Source organism: Hylobates moloch, unplaced genomic scaffold (assembly GCF_009828535.3).
Source record: "Hylobates moloch isolate HMO894 unplaced genomic scaffold, HMol_V3 SCAFFOLD_1, whole genome shotgun sequence".
Taxonomy (NCBI): domain Eukaryota; kingdom Metazoa; phylum Chordata; class Mammalia; order Primates; family Hylobatidae; genus Hylobates; species Hylobates moloch.
Genome location: NW_026652276.1, coordinates 100558741 through 100578666, shown reverse-complemented (window position 1 = coordinate 100578666; position 19926 = coordinate 100558741). Strand labels below are relative to the sequence as shown.

General features: G+C 46.8%; 1 protein-coding gene and 1 long non-coding RNA gene across 3 annotated transcripts in view; one reads left to right on the top strand and one right to left on the bottom strand.

Annotated features, from left to right (window-relative positions):
* Positions 1-6999: 6999 nt before the first annotated feature.
* Positions 7000-10694, top strand: LOC116810976 (uncharacterized). The gene is made up of 2 exons (XR_004370429.2): positions 7000-7156; positions 9366-10694. It is a non-coding gene; the product is annotated as an uncharacterized LOC116810976 (long non-coding RNA).
* Positions 10695-17662: 6968 nt separating this feature from the next.
* Positions 17663-19926, bottom strand: part of COL26A1 (collagen type XXVI alpha 1 chain) — a 553406-nt gene continuing 551142 nt past the window's right edge. For both annotated transcript variants that reach the window (XM_032756112.2, XM_032756113.2), the window contains exon 13: positions 17663-19319. In XM_032756112.2, coding sequence (XP_032612003.1) covers positions 19159-19319 — 161 coding nt within the window. In that variant the 3' untranslated portion in view covers positions 17663-19158. The remainder of the gene's footprint in view (positions 19320-19926) is intronic.

Genomic DNA, 19926 nt, shown 5'->3' with positions numbered 1-19926 from the left:
GTATGTTTTCTAATCTCAGCAGAATGCATAACAGAAGAAAACTTGGGAAATTTAGGAACATGTGGACATTAAACAGCACACTCGTAAGTAACCAATGGACCAAAGAAGACATCACAAGGAAATTAGAGCATGCTTTAAATAAAAATGAAACAACCCACCAAAACTTGTAGAATGCAGCCATAAAGCAGTGCTTAGAGGAAAATTTATAGCTGTAATCACCTATATGAAAAAGAATAAGGATCTAAATCAGTCACCTAAACTTCCACTTCCTGTAACTTGAAAAAGAAGTCTAAACTAAACCCAAAACAAGTTGAAGAAAGGAAATAATAAAGATTGTGAAGGGGCATCGTTTGTTTGGGGTAAATACCCGAGGTTCATTGCCTCACACCAAGGAAATCGAATATGCAAACATACACAAGGAATGAGTTTAAGAGCAGAGGTTTAATAGGTGAAAGGCAGAGAAAAGCTCTCTCTTCTGCAGAGGGAGAGGGGCTCCCGAGTAGGGTCTTTGGGCTTCATGGTGAAATGCATGGGGTTTTGTAGAGCAACTTGAGGAGGCAGTGTCTGATTTACATAGGACATGAGAGACTGGTCAGACCAGGTGTTCCGTTTGCACAGTGTGTGAAGAAGCTGGCCATCCCACCCTAATCTTTTATTATGCAGATGGGGTCTCTACTTGGCCAGTGCCATGTTGCCTGCTTTTTTATTACACACGTGGTGGCAAAGAAAAGGGAAGAGAGAACCTCCATGTTGAATATACCTGGCTTCCAGGTATCCCTTTTCTATTGGCACAGCCATTGGCATTTACCTATGCACGCTTTCAGCTTGCTTATCTATGCTTGAAGCTTGATTTTTCAGGCTGCTTTTTGTTAAAAAACAAATAATTTGGGGGCTGCTTTTTATTAAAGGGAAACCTTACCTAGTAAGGGAGGAGACCACCCCTCATATTATCTTATGCCCAATTTCTGCCTCCAAAGAAAGAAGAAGTAAAAACTAAAAGGCAGAAATGAAATCCACAGAAGACAGCCCGGCGCCATGCCTTGGGCCTGATAGTTAAGGATCGACCCCTGACCTAACCAGTTATGTTATCTATAGACTCCAGACATTGTATGGAAAAAGCATTGTAAAAATCCCTGTCCTGTTCTGTTTCGTTCTGACTACCCGTGCATGCAGCCCCTAGTCACGTACCCCCTGCTTGCTCAATCGATCACAACCCTCTCATGTGGACCCCCTTAGAGTTGTGAGCCCTTAAAAGGGACAGGAATTGCTCACTCGGGGAGCTCGGCTCTTGAGACAGGATCTTGCTGATGCTCCCGGCCAAATAAACCCCTTCCTTCTTTAACTCGGTGTCTGAAGAGTTTTGTCTGCTGCTCGTCCTGCTACACTAGGATTCTCTTACCCTCACTGTCTGCCTAAATAATTTATTTCTAGATCCTGTGTCAATTGGAGTGAAATAGATGAAATAGAGAACAGAAACACAGGCTCATGTGGATTCACTGGTAAATTCTACCAAAAATGTAGAGAATGATATGGTTTGGATTTGTGTCCTCACCCAAATCTCACGTTAAATTGGAGGAGAGGCCTGATAGGAGGTAACTGGATCATGGGGGCAGATTTCCCCATTGCCATTCTCATGATATTGAGTGAGTTCTCAACCAGGCGCAGTGGCTCACACCTGTAATCCCAGCACTTTGGGAGGCCGAGGTGGGCAGATCACAAGGTCAGGAGTTTGAGACCAGCCTGACCAACATGGTGAAACCATGTCTCTACTAAAAATATAAAAATTACCCGGACGTGGTGGTATGCGCCTGTAATCCCAGCTACTCAGGAGGCTGAGGCAGGAGAATTGCTTGAACCCAGGAGGCGGAGGTTGCAGAGTGAGCTGAGATTGCACCACTGCACTCCAGCCTGGGTGACAAAGTGAGACTCCATCTCAAAAAAAAAAAAAAAAAGTGTGTGGCACTTCTTCCTTCCCTCACTCTCTCTCCTGCCACCATGTGAAGCAGGTGCTTGCTTCTCCTTTGCCTTCCACCATGACTATAAGTTTCCTGAGGCCTCCTCTTAGTCATGCTTCCTGGTAAGCCTGTGGAACTGAGAGTCAATTAAACCTCTTCATAAATTACCCAGTCTCAGGTAGTTCTTTATAGCACTGTGAAAATGGACTAACACAAATAATAAACTCAAATTCTTCACAAAACCTCCAGAAAATATGAGCTAATAGAACATTTTCTAACTCATTCTATGATACCAGTATTACCCTGATAATAAAACTAGACAAAGACATCACCAGAAAAGAAATTTACGAACCAGTATCCATTATGAACATAGATGGAAATCCTCAATAAAATACTGGAAAGCCAAATTCAGGAACATATAAGATGATTATATATCACCACCAGGTGGGATTCATCCCAAGAATGCAAGATTGTTTTAACATCTGAAATCAATCAGAGTAATACACCATATTAATAGAAGAAAGGACGAAACACACAGGACCATCTCAAAATGTGCAGAAAAAGTATTTGATAAAATCTAACATGCTGTCATGATAAAAACAAAACAAAACAATAAACTAAAAATATAAGGGAACCTATTTAACCTGAAAAAGGGATCTACAAAAAACCCATAGCTAACATCATATTTAATGGAGAAAGTATGAATGTTTTTACCCTAAAATCAAGAACACAACTAGGATTTCCTCTCTCACTACCTCTATTCAGCATTGTACCAGAGATTCTAGCCAGAGCAATTAGGCAAGAAAAACAAATAAAGCCATCCAGATTGGAAAAAGAGAAATAAAATTATTTCTATTCTCAGATGACAAGATCTTGTATATACAAAATCTTAAAGAATATACACACACACTATTAGAACTAATAAACAAGTTCAGCAAAGTTTCAGGATATAAGGTTGGCATACAAAATTCAATTTTACTTCTATAGACTAGCAATAAGCAATCTGAAAATATTTCATTTTATTTTGTTTATTTATTTTTTTGGAGACAGGGTCTCACTCTGTTGCCCAGGCTGGAGTGCAGTGGTGCAATCATAGCTCATTGCAGCCTCAAACTCCTGAGCTGAAGCAAACCTCGAACCTCATCCTCCCAAGTAGCTGGGACTATCGGCACTTGCCACCACACCTAGCTAATTTTTAAATTTTTTGTGGAGACGGATCTCACTATATTGCCCAGGCTGGTCTGAAACTCCTGGCCTCAAGTGATCCTCCCATCTTGGCCTCCCAAACTGCCAGGAATACAGGTGTGAGCCACTGTGCCCACCTGAAAAAGTTTTAGCAAATCCATTTACAGTGGCATCAAAAAGAAGGAAATACTTAGGATTAAGTTTAACAAAAGTAGTGCAAGGCTTTTATGTGGGAACCTATAAAACATTGCTGAAAGTAATTAAATAGAATACATAAATGGAAAGACATCTCATGTTCATGGATTGAAAGAGTTAATGTTGTTAAGATAGCAATACTCCCCAAATTGATCGATCCCTATCAAAATTCCAGCTGGCTATTTTGGTAGAAATTGACAAACTAATGCTAAGATTCTTATGGAAATACAAGGAACTGGGACTAGCCACAACAATCTTGACAAAGAAAAACAAAAGTTGGAGGACATATACTTCCTAATTTCAAAACTGCCCAGGTACTATACTCAAGATAGTGTCATGCTGGTATAAGAACAAAACATGTAGATCAATAGAATCTAATTGGGAGTCCAACTATAAACACTTACACTTATGGTCAGCTGATATTCAACAAGGGTGTCAGGACTATTCGATGGGGAAAGAATAGTCTCTTTAAACAAAAGACTGAGACAATTGGATACCCACTTGCAAAAGAATGAAGTTGGATCCCATGTTAGTTTCCTCACTGCCATAACAAATTACTCTAAACGGCGTGGCTTAAGAGCAAAGAAATGTATTGTCACACAGTTCTGGATGCTAGAAGTCCAAAATTAGGGTGTCATGACAGGGCCATGCTCTCTCTGAAGGTTCTTGGGGAGGATCCTTCCTTGCCTCTCCCTAGCTTCTGGCTTGTAGATACTTTGCAATCCTTGGTTTGCAGACACTTTACTCTTATCTCTGCCTCCACTGTCACATGGCATTCTTCTTGTGTATCTCTATGTCCCTGTACATGGTGTTCTTAGAAGGACACCAGTCATTGGATATAGGTCCAATCCTATCTTGTTTACATCTGCAAAGACCCTATTTCCAAACAAGGTAATATTTACAGGTGTTGGGAGTTGGAACTCTAATATATCTTTTGATGGAGGTGCAATTCCACCCACAGCAGGCTCCTACTTCCCACCATGTAAAAAACTATCTCAAAATAGATTATAGACCTACATGTAAGAACTTCAACTACAAAACCCTTAGAAGAAACCATAGGTGTAAATTTTTATGGCCTTGGATTAAGCAATGGTTTATTTGATGGGACACCCAAAATGTAAGAAAGAAAAGAAAAATCAGATAAATAGGAGTTTCTCAAAAATAAAACCTTTGTGCTCTAAAGGTACTATCAAAGAGTAAAAAGACAAACCTCAGAACGAAAGAATGGAAGAAAATATTTACAAATCATATACCTAATAAGGGACTTTTTATCAAGAATATATAAAGAACTCTTACAACTCAACAGTAAAAATGCAAACATACCAATTAAAACTTCAATCCACAAGTTGCCTAATCCAGGGTCACCAAGATTTATATCAATGTTTTCATCTAAGGGTTTTATAGTTTTAGCTCCCACATTTAGGTGTATAATCTATTTTAAGTTCACTTTTTTATATGGTGGGAGGTAAAGGTATGTTGTGGGCAAAGGATTTTAAGAGACATTTCTTCAAAGGTAAACAATGGCCAATAAGTCATGAAGAGACCTTCAGTATTCTTAGTCATTAGGAAAATGCAAACCAAAACAGTGACCCACCACTTCATGTTCACTAATTTGCCTAAAATTTAAAAAGGCAATAACAAGTGTTGATGAGAATATAGAGAAGTTGAGGTCCTCATACATTGATGGTGGAATTGTAAAATGGTGCAGCCACTTTGGAAAATAGTTTGGCAGTGTTTCAAAAACCTAAACAGAGAGTTACCAAATGGCCCTGCCATTCCACTCTAAGATACGTATCCATGAAAAGTAAAAACGTGTCAACACAAAAACGTGTACAAAAATGTACATAGTAGCATTATTCATAATAGTCAAAAAATAGAAAGAGCCCAAACATCAATCAACTGAGGAATGGATAAACAAAATCTGGTTTATCTATATGATAGAATATTATGCAGCCATAAAAATGAATAAAGTTTTATTTATTCATTTTTAACATGGGTGAATCTTTAAAATATGCTAAATGAAAGAAGCCAGACACAAAAGACCACATATTGTATGATTCCATTGATATAGCATGTCTAGAATAGGCAAATACTTCCCAGCCACTGGCAACCACTAATCTACTGTCTGTCTGTCTGTCTCTCTCTATGAATTTCCTTGAATGTTTGATAGAATTCATCACTTAAGCAATCTGAGGCTGGAGTTTTCTTTGTGGGAATGTTTCTAATTATGAATTCAATTTCTTTAGCAGATATAAAAGTATATCAATTTTTTATTTTTTCTTATGATAATTTTCATACATTGTATTTTTCAATGAATTTATCCATTTCTTCTAAATTTTTTATTTTTATTTTTTTGAGACAGAGTCTCGCTCTGTCGCCCAGGCTGGAGTGCAGCGATGCGATCTTCACTCACTGCAAGCTCCGCCTCCTGGGTTCACGCCATTCTCCTGCCTCAGCCTCCAGAGTAGCTGGGACTACAGGGGCCCGCCACTATGCCTGGCTAATTTTTTGTGTTTTTAGTAGAGACAGGGTTTCACCATGTTAGCCAGGATGGTCTTGATCTCCTGACCTTGTGATCCACCCACCTTGGCTTTCCAAAGTGCTGGGATTACAGGCGTGAGCCACGGTGCCCGGCCATTTCATCTAAATTTTTAAGTTATTGGCATAAAGCTGTTGACAATATCCTTTTGCTGTATCATTAAAGTCCTGGGGATCTGTAGTGATGTCTCCTGGCATGGCTAATTTATGTTTTCTCATTCTTTTTCTTGATCCAGCCTTCTAAGTATTTATCAGTTTTATTAATCTTAACGTGTGGCTTTTAAATTTTCTCTATACATTTGCTTTCGATTTTATTCATTTCTGCCATTGTCTTTATTATTTCCTTTAGTTTTCCTTCTCCTTTTTCTAAATATGCTGCTTTTTCTTTAGCGTCTTGAGATTAAAGCATAGATCATTCATTTTCTACCTTTTTTCTTTTCTCACATATTCATTTAGAGTTGTAAATTTTCTTCTAAGAGCTGTGCTAACTGCATCCCACAAATTTTGTATGTTATGTTTTTATTTCCATGAATGTATAATTTATGTTGTGATTTCTTCTTTGACATATTGAATTATCTAAAAGAAAGTGGATTATTTCCAAGGGTTTGGGATATTTCCTATTTTTTTGTTATTAGTTTCTAGTTTAATTTCAATGTAGTCAGAAAACGTATTTTATTATTTTAATCATTTGAAATTTGTTGAGATTTATTTATGGCTAGGCATATGGTCTATTTTGGAAAATGTTCCATGTACACTTGAAAAGAGCACATATTATGCAATTGGTAGGCGTGTGTTCTATATATTGTCCATTGGGTGAAGCTGGATAATTGTGTGCTTCAAATCTTCTATAGTGATCTTTTATTCAAAATGTGCTGCTTATAAACAGCATATAGTTGAGATTTTGAAAATCCAATCTGACCCTTGTCCCTTTGGGCTGTTAATAGCCCTAGCTCATCACATTCTCCCTTCTGGTTCTTCTGCAGCCCACCCACACCTTTAAAAATAGTCTCCTTGAAATTAAATCTTCCTCAAATTGTCCTAAATTAAGTGCACCATGTGTTTCAAATTGCAGCCTCAACTGGCTCACTGCCTTCTTTATCCCAGCCTCCATTGCAGTGAGGTTGGGGGCCATATGACTAGTGCTGACCAATGGACTGTGAACAGAAATGACAGCATCACTCCCATGGAGACTCTTCCATCTCTGTCTTCCCTGTTGTGACAATCTCAGAGGCTACGTTCTTTCAATGGCTGGGCTACAAGATGGTGAAAGGCTGCCCAGCCTGGTAAGTACTTACTTTGTGTGTGTAAGAAGGAAACACTGCAAGGGTTGGAGCACTGAGATTCCGGGGTGAATTTGGTATTTCTGAATAGCCAATTTTGCCTTGACTTGGGATCATACCATATGTCTACTTTGGTACCATAAGTATAGCTGCTGATGGATGTTTGCCCTGTTTTGCTTTTTTTGCTCCTTTCCTTCCTTCCTTGGTTCTTTCCTTCATTCTTTTCTTTCTTTTCTCTATATTTCTTTGCTTTCTCTCTCTTCCTCTATTTCTTTCTCTATTTTTCTTTCTTTCTCAGTTTAGTTCTCCTGTGTTCCTGTTGATTCCAAGCCCTACAATTTTCTTCCAATGAATTCTTTTTCTGCTTTATCCAGACAGCCAGAGTGGGTTTCTATTGCTGTCAGCTAAGAAACCCAAATGGTATACTATTTTCCGCTTAACATTATGTCATAGACTTATTTCCATGCCATTAAGTATTATTCCAAATATTATTTTAATGGCTGCACAATATTTCATCATATTTATGTATCATAATTTATTTAACCATGCCCATGTGTTTTAGTAAATTATAAACTTCTATTAAATACTTACAATGAATATTATCATATTTACATTTTTGGCTTCAATCCTGGACAGCACCTTAGGATATCTTCGGAGTGAAATTACCAGCTGAATAGTGTGAACATTTTAAAATCTCTTGTGGCATAAAGTTAATTTTTTTCCTAGAAATTTTATACCAACTTTTATTTTCACATGTGAGATGAATAGGAATACTCAATTTTACTCCACTCAATGAGATTGAATGCTATAATTACATTTAAACATTCTTTGATAAGCTATAGGAGAAAATCTCATTGATGTTTTAATGGGCATTTCTTTGATGACCAATGAAGCTGAATATTTTACAATATTTTATTACATATTTTTATTTCATCTTTTAGGCATTTCTCATTCACTATTTTTCTATTGGAATGTTCATTTTTATTGATTTGCAATTACTTTTTACATATTAGAGGTATTAATCTTTTGTCATATTTCTTACAACCATTTTATTCTTGTTTGTAGTTTCCCAATAAAATAAACTAAATAATTTTTAAAACAAGGAGATTTAAATTTTATGTATTAAATTCTACCTTAATCTTTGTTATTTTTTCTACTGCTTTTAGGTTTAAAATGTTTTCATGTACCCCCAAGATCAAACATTTGCTTGCTTTTTAATGATTTCCCTGTCTTACATTTAATTCTTTAAATCCTCTGGAATTTATATTAATGTATGGTGTGAAGGAAAGAGCTAGTTTTATTTCCTTCCAAATAGCTAACCAAATGTCCCGGCATCATTTATTGAATAATCCATTTCTTCCCTACAGGTTTGCAATGCCACCTCAGTAAGCTGAGATGTGGTAATCGCCATGGCAACGGGGCTGCATTAAAAGCATTGTGCGCACAAAGTGAAAGGCTGCTGCCTGGCAGAGTTCAGTCTGGTCTCACTGCACCACTTCCCTAATTAAGATGCACCTTTTGGTTTTGTCTTTTGAAAAAAAAAATGCTCCCTTTATAGCCACGAGGCAGAAGAAAAATTAAGGCCAAGATCCTTTCATGCCCAATATGAGCCTGCCTGGTGGTTGGAGCATGGGGGATCATGGGCAGCAAGTGAGAAAGTGCACAGTGATTTGCCGCTGTTACATCCTGAGAAACTGGAGGGCTGTCATCAAAGCCCTTGAATAGCTGGAGAGTGGGTGTGGGATGGTTATGTTTGAAAATGCAGCTCTGATGCAAAACAAAGCAAAGAGTGCACTGTTTTCCCAGCAAGAGCCTAGCTGGAGACCCTAAGCCTAAGGTAGAAGCTTCTGCCATCAACAGGCCGCAAAACCCATACTGCCTGCTTTATGAGGCTTCTGACCTTGGTCCCCTGGAATCCTCCCTCCTTATCAAGTATCTGTGTCTAGGCCTAGGGGAGACCAGACCGAGGTCTGTCCTTGTCTGCCTACAAGGACAAGGCATTCTACTGCCGTAGACCACTTGTTTATCTGCCCCTAAGATTTGTATGTTAAAGCCTGAAACCCCAATGTGATGATATTTGGAGGTGGGGCCTTTGAAAGGTGATTAGGTTTATATGAGTTCATGAGGGTGGGGCCCTCATAATGGTGTTAATGTCCTTATAAGAAGAGACACAACAGAGCTTGCTTCCTCTCTCTTTCCCCACCATGTGAAGACACAGCAAGAAGGCAGCCATCTGCAAACCAGAAAGAGAGCCCTCACCAGGAACCGGATCTGCTGGCACCTTGATCTTGGACTTCCCAGCCTTTAGAGCTGTGAGAAATGTCACCCCCAGGTCAATGGGATATTTGTTATAGCACCAGGTACTGCCTGAGAACTCTACCTTTAGGGAGCCTGCATGCTGGGTCCCTGGGGAGACAATGAAGGTGCTTGACACCCAGTTTGAATATTGGGTCACTACAAAGCTAACTGCTGCTGAAGGACAGCCAGTGAGAGGTCATGGCAAGCCATCAGAAGAAGCAGAAGTCACGAGCAGGCTGAAGCTATGAGGCCAAGACAAAATGACACATTGCCACAAGAAGAGGGACAAACAGGCAACAGGCAGAGCCCACGGGAATCAGTAATCTTCTGCTGCCACTGAGGCCTGGGGACTAACTCAGATCCAGTACTACTCTCTTGGGGCCTGTTCTGACTCCAGCTCCTGTCCTTGGGGTCCCCTGAGATCCCTGTAGCCTTGTAATAAGCCCACATTATCATATTTCCCTTGCTGGCTCCACCCTAGAGCATTTCCAACAATTTCCAGTGCTTTTCCCCTTCTCACACCACTGGGCCTTTGCACGTGCTAGTGCCTCCCCAACTTGCCCTGCCTTCTCCTTCACCCAGACAACTCCTACTAAATCTCTCAGACTCCTCAGCTGTGTCCCTTCCTAGGGGAGGACTCTCCTCCCTCCAGTGAGCCCGGTGGTCCTCCCTGGGATCCCCTGCTCCTTGTCTTCCCTGCCGTCCTTACTGCTGTCCTTGTTCTCTACTCAGAAGGAGGCAGAGGCTGGCCTGCCCCCACTCCCCTGTAGACTGACCAGATGAATTGACCTGGGCTGGGCAGGGCAGGCATGTTTCACCAATTGTCTGGGCACTCCATGACTCAGTCAAGTTGACACATAAAGTCCACTGCTCCAGGGCCCCTTTATTGTATTTGTCTATGAATAAAAAACAGCATCAACTCCAGGTATCTGAGGGTTCTGGAGGCAGGTTCTGTGATCCCTTTTTACAGATGAGGATGCGGAGGCCCGGCTGTCACTCACCCAGATCACACTTTCATCTGCTGATGGAAGGAGTATTTGATGGGATGTGTGAGCCTGGCCATCTCTCTCGGGACACATTCAGCTCATTAAATTTGCCAGCCCCTGCCTGAAAAAGTATTTAATTTGCCTTTTACAATGCACTGATTTTAAGTTAATTAACTGGCAATTGAAAGTTATAGGTGGCATTAGAATTTATTACTAACATTGGAAATAAATCTCCCTGGAATTCAATTAATTGAAAACCTCATGAAATTCTTTTTTTATATAATCCATAAAGCCGGTCTGGGAGAGAGGTGCTCCAGAAACCTCGGGGGTGGTGTGAACTGCAGGCGTGGAGGGTTGGAGTGGGGAGGGGGCTGCTGTTCTGATGTAGCCCAGTCTTGGCTCCCACCTGCCCCTGCTCATAACCTCCAATAAGGTCTCTCAGGGTCAGGGAAGAAGCCACGCCCCCATCGTGAATGTCCCGCCTTGTGCCAGTGTCAGGGAAGAAGCCACACCCCCATCGTGAATGTCCCGCTATATGCCAGTGTCAGGGAAGAAGCCACGCCCCCACCGTGAATGTCCTGCCATGTGCCAGTGATTCCTTTGCAGTGATTCATCTGCTCTGCACCTGGCCTGAGCTGGGGACGCAGAAGTGACCTGGCACACAGGACACTCACAGCCAACTGGAAGAGACAGAGCTGGGAGGGTGCGCTTTGGATTTAGGGAGGTGACTAGTGAAGCTGGGGAACCCCAATGGCACCTTGACCACCCTTGGCTGAGCCCAAAGCCAGAGTCGGGCTGTTTCTGCCACTCCGGTAGGACAGTTACCCCTCGTGGGTCTTCAGGACGTGCCAGGAACAGGCTAAGAAGAGCGTGCCTTCGTGGGAAACTCTGAGGTTCAGCCCAGCCCGAGCCACCTCCACACTGTAGCCATCATGTCGGGGCCTTGCCAGAAGTTACCATCTGATTCGGGGGGCTCCTGACTTTCTTCTCTGGCTGGCGGCAACTGTGGCGGGGCAGGCAGGGGTCCCTGGCTGGGGACTGAGAAGTTGCTTTCTGGGTCCCAAAGCAGGCCTGCCTGCCCGGGAGACCCTTGGGCCTCCTACCACTAGAAGAGGGGAGGCTCCGAGGCAGGGTCTTGCGTGAGCCTGCAGCCTTACTCCACCCTGGGGCTCAGCTGGGCTGAAGGGATGAGGACAAAAGGGTCCCACAGAGACAGAGAACGCAGTCACAGGCCAGGGCCTCAGGTGCACCAAGGACTATGGCTCAAATGAGTTCCAGTCCCTAGGGGAGAGACCTTGAAGTAAAGGTGTTACTGGTTGGGTGTGGTGGCTCATGCCTGTAATGCCAGCTCTTTGGGAGGCCAAGCCAGGAGGATCACCTGAGGTCAGGAGTTCGAGGCCAGCCTAGCCAATATGGTGAAACCCCATCTCTACTAAAAATACAAAAATTAGCTGGGCGAGGTGGCGCACACCTGTAGTCCCAGCTACTCGGAAAGCTGAGGTAGGAGAATCGCTTGAACCTGGGAGGCAGAGGTTGCAGTGAGCCAAGATCGTGCCACTGCACTCCAGCCTGGGCGATAGAGTGAGACTCGGTCTCAAAAACAAAACAAAACAAAAATGAATAAAAGAAAAGGTGTTACTGAAGTGCTGTCAGCCCCTTTCCCACCACACACACCCTGTGGGCACACATGTGCCCAGGTGGGTACACACCGTAGCAGATACGCATACCCACACACATATATTCAAGCACACACACGTGCACATATGTGTATATGCACTGAACACACACACACACATTCTCATGCATGTACACTCTTACACATGCACACACATGCACATATGTGTACGCATAGAACATGCACACACATGAACACACTCATTCTTATGCATGCACACACTTGCATATGCACACGCACATGTATAGCAGGGCCTAGAACCAGTTGGCATTTCAGAAGAAATGTCAGGTTTGATCTGGACCCCGGGCCACAGAAGGAGGTGTGTGCAGGAAGCAGCGGCCAGAGGCAGAGGCAGGAAGCGTACGAGAGCAGAGGAGACTCAGGCAGGAAATTCGAGACAGCCATGTCTGGGCCAGGCAACGTGGGGACAGGGTGGAGCAGGGCGGGGCGAGGTGAGCAGGGGCCTGTGCTAATTCTCCCTCCTTAGTGCCCAGGCAGGTGGCCTCAGACTGGGAGCTCTGGGCACCCAGGCAGTGAGGGCTCTAGCCAGCCCTTCCCCAGATCTGGCCCTCGAAGCTCAGCTGTGAGCCAGGAGGGGACCTGGAGGCTCCTGCCAGGACTGGGCTGACCCTGGTGAGTCCCCTTTCCCCAGGGGCTGTGGAGAGGGAGGAGGGAAGGCAATTTTGGGCAGGGGAGGATGACCACGGTCCAGCCCTGCAGCATCCTAGCTGGGATCCTGGGGTGCTTTGCTTCCTACTCAGAGTCTTGGGCCCTGTGGACAGCTTGGAAGTGCAAGCGGCGGTGTCCACACATGCACGCAAGGACCTTCCTGATGCTGGGCAGAGGATCAGATGGGCCCGCCCTGTCTCCTTGGCTGCAGGGGTGAGAGGAGGTGAAGATTTGAGGGGGTCGCACAAGGCCAAGAGCTGGGCTCCCCCTGGGGCTTTGAGGCTCTTCCCCCAACAGCACTGTCCCATTTCCTGCAGACACTTAGCACTGCTTTGCACCGGGGAGCCAGCCTCCACAGCTGGACAGAGATGAGGCCGGATAATGGGCAGACCTCCTGGCTGACTCCTGGGGCTGCAGCCACTATGCATGCAGAAGGTGGTCAGGACAGGGACCCAGGCGACAGCACCAGGGGGCAGAGCTCAGGCTTGAGGCCAGGAACAGGGGAGCCACAGCAGATTCATGAGTGAGGGAGGAGCAACGCCAGGCTTGCACTTCAGAAAGGTCATTCTACGGCCAGATGGCAAGGAGAGGCTAGACTGAGACCTGCCTCCTCTGCTGACCCTCATGGGTCAGTTTCCTGTCCTTCCAGCATCATAGTCCTCCGAGATCCCCAACCTGGCAGCTGCTTCAGTGTCCTGGGAGATTCGTTCCACCCCCACCCAAATCTCCTGTGCCCTTTATCCACCCCCAGCCTTTGCTCACACTTGGCCTCTTTGGCAGCGCCACCCCTGGGTTTATGTGAACTCTTTTTTTCCTTCCAGAACCACTTTCTCGGGGACAGAGCAGAGCATGGCTTCCCGAATCCCAGAGACCTGGTCTGGAACTCAGCTTCACCGCCAACCGCCTGTGTGACCTTGAGGAAGCTACTTCTCTGGGGCTCAGCTGACTCACCCCAAAATGAGAGAGGTGGCTGTGACGTTAAAGGAGGCAACACGTTTTACTGTTTAGCATTGGATCTGTCTCACCATATTAAGGACCAATTCACAGCCCCTTGGGGGAGACCTTCTCCCTCAGTCCTGTCTCAGACCTCCTCTGTGACCCACAGTATCTGCTACCCTGGCTCCATCCAACACACTCCTGGCTGGCCCATCCACCCTGCTGGCGGGAGCTTGGAAGTTGTTTTTCCCCAAACATTCCTCATACAGCCCTCTCCCTAGCCCCCTAGACTCTGCTGGTCCCATCCAGGCCCTCCCATAGCAGGATCCAGAGACCAGAGGAAAAATGAAGGCATGCCATGAGTCTATTTAAAAGTTACACATCGAGGCTGGGCGCGGTGGCTCACACCTGTAATCCCAGCCCTTTGGGAGGCTGAGACGGGCGGATCACCTGAGGTCAGGAGTTCGAGACTAGCCTAGACAACATGGTGAAACCCCGTCTCTACTAAAAATACAGGAAAATAAAATAGCTGGGTGTGGTGGTGGGCACCTGTAATCCCAGCTACTCAGGAGGCTGAGGCAGGAGAATTGTTTGAACTGGGAGGTGGAGGTTGCAGTGAGCTGAGATCGTGCCACTGCACTCCAGCCTGGGTGACAGAGAGAGAGAGAGAGAAAAAAAAAAGTTATACATTGAGCTAACCAGCTGTTAAATAACACAGGCTCTATCTTCCTACTTTGACAGATATCTTTTTCCAAGGACCTGGAAGGCCAGGTTTGGCGTTGGAATTGGGACTGTCAGAGTCTTGTGCTGGAAGGTGACGGCCGGGGAGAGCCAGCCCCTGTCATCCTCCAGCCCTTCTGCTTCCCTCACTAGCTTCCACCTTGCACCACGGGGGGCTTTGTGTGCCCACCTGAGGGTGCCCACCTGGAGCGTCTAAGCTCAGTTCACACCCTCCAAACTCAGCAACCCCTTGATTGAAAGACAAAGGCGTCAGTGGGTGTGGAGTCTGCCTTTAACACAAAAGGAAGGGGAAGACCTGGGGGGGGGGCGGTGAAGCGGGGGCAGCCCCGGGGCAGGACGTTTTGGTGTCCTGGGTAATGCAGGCAAATCTCTCTCTTAGGATCCCATCTCTGCCGCTGGGTCTGGGGGAATGAATGCCTGCTGGTCTGCTTCCCCAAGGAGGAGAGGAGGTGTTTTTTCACACACACACACAAAATTAAAATAAGTTTTAAAAATTAAAAAGTAGGACTAATTGTCAGCTCCCAGTCCTTAGCGCTTCCACATTGCTGATCATCTGGACATGGCTAGGCTTCCAGCCTATCATCTTATTGGCTTTAAAAATATATACACTTACCACCTGTTTTGGTTTTGTTTTGTTTTGTTTTTGAGACAGGGTCTTGCTCTGTTGCCCAGGCTGGAGTGCAGTGGTGTGATCTCAGCTCACTGCAGCCTTGACCTCCCAAGCTCAAGTGATCCTCCTGCCTCAGCCTCCAAGTGGCTGGGACAACAGGTGCATGCCACCACATCTGGCTAATTTTTTTTTTTTTTTAGAGATGGGGTCTCACTATGTTGTCCAGGCCGTTTATTGCCTATTTTGACTTCTTCCCCTTGAAGTGTTGGTTCATTGAGGGCAGAGATTCCTGTCTTCTGTTCGTGGAAAGTTCTCAGGGCCTGGCTCAATTAAGGTGATCAATAAAAGATTCGTTACATGAAGGAAAGGAGGAAGGAAGGAATGATGCATGGTTTTGTAACTCCTGCCCTGGGAAAAGGAATAAAAGGGGTGAGGACATTTCTCCAGCCTAAACCTACTCACACTCCCTGCCTGGGACAGTTGCCCAGTGGTTCCTGCCAAGGTTTGACTTCAGGCACTTGCCCCACCCTGGGTCTCCCTGTTTGCTGAATGAGCTGTGCCTGCTGGGCCCAGGACCTGTGGCTGGAGGAAGCGTCCCAGAGCCAATGGGGCCTGGAAGAAGAGGCTGCGGCTTAAGGAATGTGTCGCCTATTCACCAGCAAATAAAGACAGATGAAGCTCTGGCAGGCAATCTCTCTGTCTCTGTCTCTTGTTTCTCTTTCCCTCTCGCCTCTTTCTCTGTCTCTCTTTTCCCTTCCCTCCCTCTTTCTCTCTTTCTGTTTCCTTGCTCTCCCTGCCCTTTTGGTCTCTGGGTCCTGGACTCTCAGAGCAGCCTGGAATCTCCTTCCTCCACGCGATTGCTGTGGTGTTTTTTTATGTTTAATTTTTAGAGACGGGATCTCATTCTGTTGCCCAGGCTAGAGTGCAATGGCAGAATCATGGCTCACTGCAGCCTCCAACTCCTGGGCTCAAATGATCCTCCCACTTCAGCCTCCCAAGTATCTGGGACTACAGGGACAAGCCACCACCATGCCAGGCTAACTTAAAAAAAAAAAAATTTGTAGCAACAGGGTCTTGCTATGTTTCCCAGGCTGGTCTTGAACTCCTGACCTCAAGCAGCCTTCCCACTTTGGCCTCTCTAAGCGCTGGGATTACAGGTGTGATCCACCACGCCTGGCCTGGTGTGGTGTTCAATGCTCACCCTCTCTATAGGATTTCAAGCTCCAGGCAGAGGTGGGCAGGGTTCTGTTTGTAGCTGAGCACTGGGCACTGGACACAGGGTGATATGGTTTGGCTGTGTCCCCACCCAGATCTCATGTTGAATTGTAGCTCCCATAATTCCCATGTGTTGTGGGAGGGACCTGTTGGGAGATAATTGAATCATGGGGGCGGTTCCCCCTTACTGTTCTCATGGTAGTGAATAAGTAAGTCTCAAGAGATCTGATGGTTTTATAAGGGAAAACCCCTTTTGCTTGGTTCTCATTCTCTCTCTTGCCTGCTGCCATGTAAGACGTGCCTTTCCCCTTCCACCATGATTGTGAAGCCTCCCCAGCCACGTGGAACTGTAAGTCCATTAAACATCTTTTTCTTTATAAATTACCATAAATTACCCAGTCTCAGGTATATCCTTATTGGCAGAGTGAGAACAGACTAATACACAGGGCAAGAGCTTAATACCTACAAAGGTCACAGGGTGATTCAGCAGTGGTTTGGGTCTCTGTGTCATACCTGGGACTTGTCATCAGGGTATATGGGCCTCCCTGGGGTCTCTGATATGTCACTGACCCCAGATCTGCAGAGGAACATGGAGCAGGATCAGGGTTGCTCCTCCCAGAGCCCTGAGGCCGCCCCAGCTTAACTCACCCCCTTGCAGAGCTGGGGGCCAGGCCCAGTTTACAGACAGTGTGGTTGGGTGGAGGGGTGAGGTGGCCTCTGAAGAGGCTTCCCTCACCCTCTGGAAGTAAGAAACAGATCTTGACTCTGGAGGCAGGGCTCAGATACAGGACCAAATTGAGGACTAGCTAAAACAGGGACACAGCAGAAGCATCTTTCCACTGGACATGCCCACCAGTGTGCCATGTCAGTTTACCATCACCATGGCAACACTCAGGAGCTACTGCCCTTTTCCATGGCAAAGACCCGATGACCCAGAAATAACCACCATTTCCCTAGAAATTTCTGCATAAACCAGCCCTTCATCTGCATGCAATTAAAAGTAGGTATAAATATGGTGCAGAACTGCCCTGAGCTGCTATTCTCTGCCTGGGTAGAAGCCCTGCTCTGCAGGAGCAGTCATGGAGCTGTAGCCCTGCCCCTCCAATAAAGCTGTTTCTCCTGCCTCCAGCTTGCCCTTGAATTCTTTCCTGGGCAAAGCCAACAGCCCTTGCAGGCTAAGCCCCAATCTCGGGCTTGCCTATCGTGTGTCACTCCCAGCCCCCTCGCTGGAGATCCAGAGGGCAGAGCTGGACCACCCTGCCGCAGAGGCCTATGGTCACCCCGGGCCTGGCTAGAGCTGCTCACAGCTTCCCTGGCACCTGGCCGGTGAGATGCAGACCAGCCTCCTGCAGAGCTGTCACCACACAAACAGACCCACAGTGGGGAGAGCACCTTTATTGTCAGATACAATAATAACGCTACAGGCTGGTGGTCCCGCCCGCCTCTGACCACCCCTCCATGAAGACAGAGACTGCCTCTCCAGACCTGCCTCAAGGGCCAGAAGAAGATCCCAGGGCCCAGAGGGACCAGGCCACAGCCGAACAGGAGTACCAAGAGCACTGGAGACAGTCACTCCTGCTGTGAAGACAGAGTGTCCCAGGGTGGCGCCAGCACCTTCAATTCTCTGAGTTTGCTGCCATGGCTGTGTCCCAGGTCCCAGCCCAGCAAGAGAGGGGCACCAGGGCTGAGCTGATCATGGAGACCGTGGCCCCAGAGGCCTTGAGGGCTCCAATCAGAGTTGCTCTGGGCTGCTAGGGACCTGTGCCTGCCGTGGAGACTGCCAGGCCCCCAACTCTGGAAGATGGGAGGCAGGAGCACCTCTTCCCAGCAGGCCTGGGACTCTGTTTCCCTCTCTGCAGTTTGCAAAGGGGACATTGGACTTGCTGTGTCATGCAAAAGTAGCAAACCTACAGAGTCCCCTGAGAGACGAACTCCTGGGGCAGAGGCTGCAAGTCTCACCTCTGATAGACATGCCCATGAAATGCTGCCTCCCCTGGCTCAGGGATGGGACAGACCCAGAGAGGGTGGGTGGGCTCAGCGAGACTGGGAGGCAGTGGCCGGGGATGCCAATCTGGTTTGAGGGGCCTTTGCACCTCCAATGCTGCTCTCTCAAGGTCCTCAAGTCTGCGTGGCTGGCAGTGACTTATTCAGGGTCTCCCTGGCCTCTGAGAGCAGCTGCAGGCCAGGCCACTCCCCCAGCCAGTAGGGAACGGGGTTGAGGAAGGGAAGCCCCGGGCCCTGCAGGACCCTGCCTACCCCCTCAGGCTGGCTGGCCCAGCCTCCCTGCAGCCCTGCCTGCCTTAAGGAACCGTTTCGGCCCTACGCCCTCCCTCTCTGAGTTTTCTTGTGAAGAGGGGAAGCTGGCAGGGTCGAGAGAACATGGCTTCAGGAACTGAGGGGCCTGGGTTCAAATCCCGCCCCTGCCACCCGTGATCCGGTGGTCAAGGGAGGGTTATTTCTACCGTCCGAGCCCCGGTCCCCTTGTGAAGTGGGGATAATAAACTTACCTCCTAAGGGTTAAATAATGAGACAACGTAACGAAAGTTCCCTGGACAGGGCCAGTTACAGCGGGGACTCAATAAATGATGGGTATTAGGATTATTTTCATTCCCAGCACCCAGCCCACCCAGACCCCGTCTCCAGCCGGGAGTGGGGGTGGGGGAGGGGACAGGCCAGAGAAGGGCTCTGATGAGAGTGTTGGCCCCTCCAGACCCTGCCCCTGGAGAGATTATCTGTCCCCAAAGCCCCCCATGTCCTCACAATCATCCATGCCTGGAGCCCAGTTCCCCTGGGGGCATCTTTAGGAACCAGCGGCCGCTCAGGCCTCTGGGGCTGGGTCTCTAGCCAGGACAGGGTGTCCTGGAGCAGTGGGCTCTCACTTCCTGCTGCTGGCCTGGTCCACGCTCTTCTGTCCAGGGTCCGGCCCAAGCAGGGCAGCAAGGACCCCATCGGGTTGGGGGCCACCCCTCTTCATCTTGAGGTTGGCTCTCAGGGCAGCATCCTGGCCAGAACCTCCCTCCGGGGAGGCCAGGGGATCTGGAAGGAGAGCAGGAGGGTGGACTCGAGGTAGAGCCTTAGGAACACTTGGGGGCACCTTTGATCACAATATGTGGCGGCGGAGAGATGCTCTTATCCAGGGTGGAGAAGCAAGGCAGCAGCAGGCTTTCAGCTCCTTATGCATTCATTCATTCATGGATCCATGCATCCATCCATTCATTCACTCATTCACCGATCCACCTGTCCATTGACCCATTCATCCATCTGTGTATCCACCCATTCATCCATTCACCCATTCATCCATCCACTCAGTCATTCATTTATCTATGCATCTATCCATTCATTCACTCATTTACCTGCCCATCCATCCATCCATCCATCCATCCATCCATCCATCCATCCATCCACTCACTTATCCACCCATCCACCTGTCCACTCATCAATTCATCTACGCGTCTATCCATCCATCCATCCATCCATCCATCCATCCATCCATCCATCCATCCATCCACTCAGTCATTCATCTATGCATCTATCCATTCATTCATTTACCCATCCACCTATCCATCCATCATCCATCTATCCATCCATCCATCCATCTATTCACTCACTTATTCACCCACCTACCTGTCCACTCACCCATCCA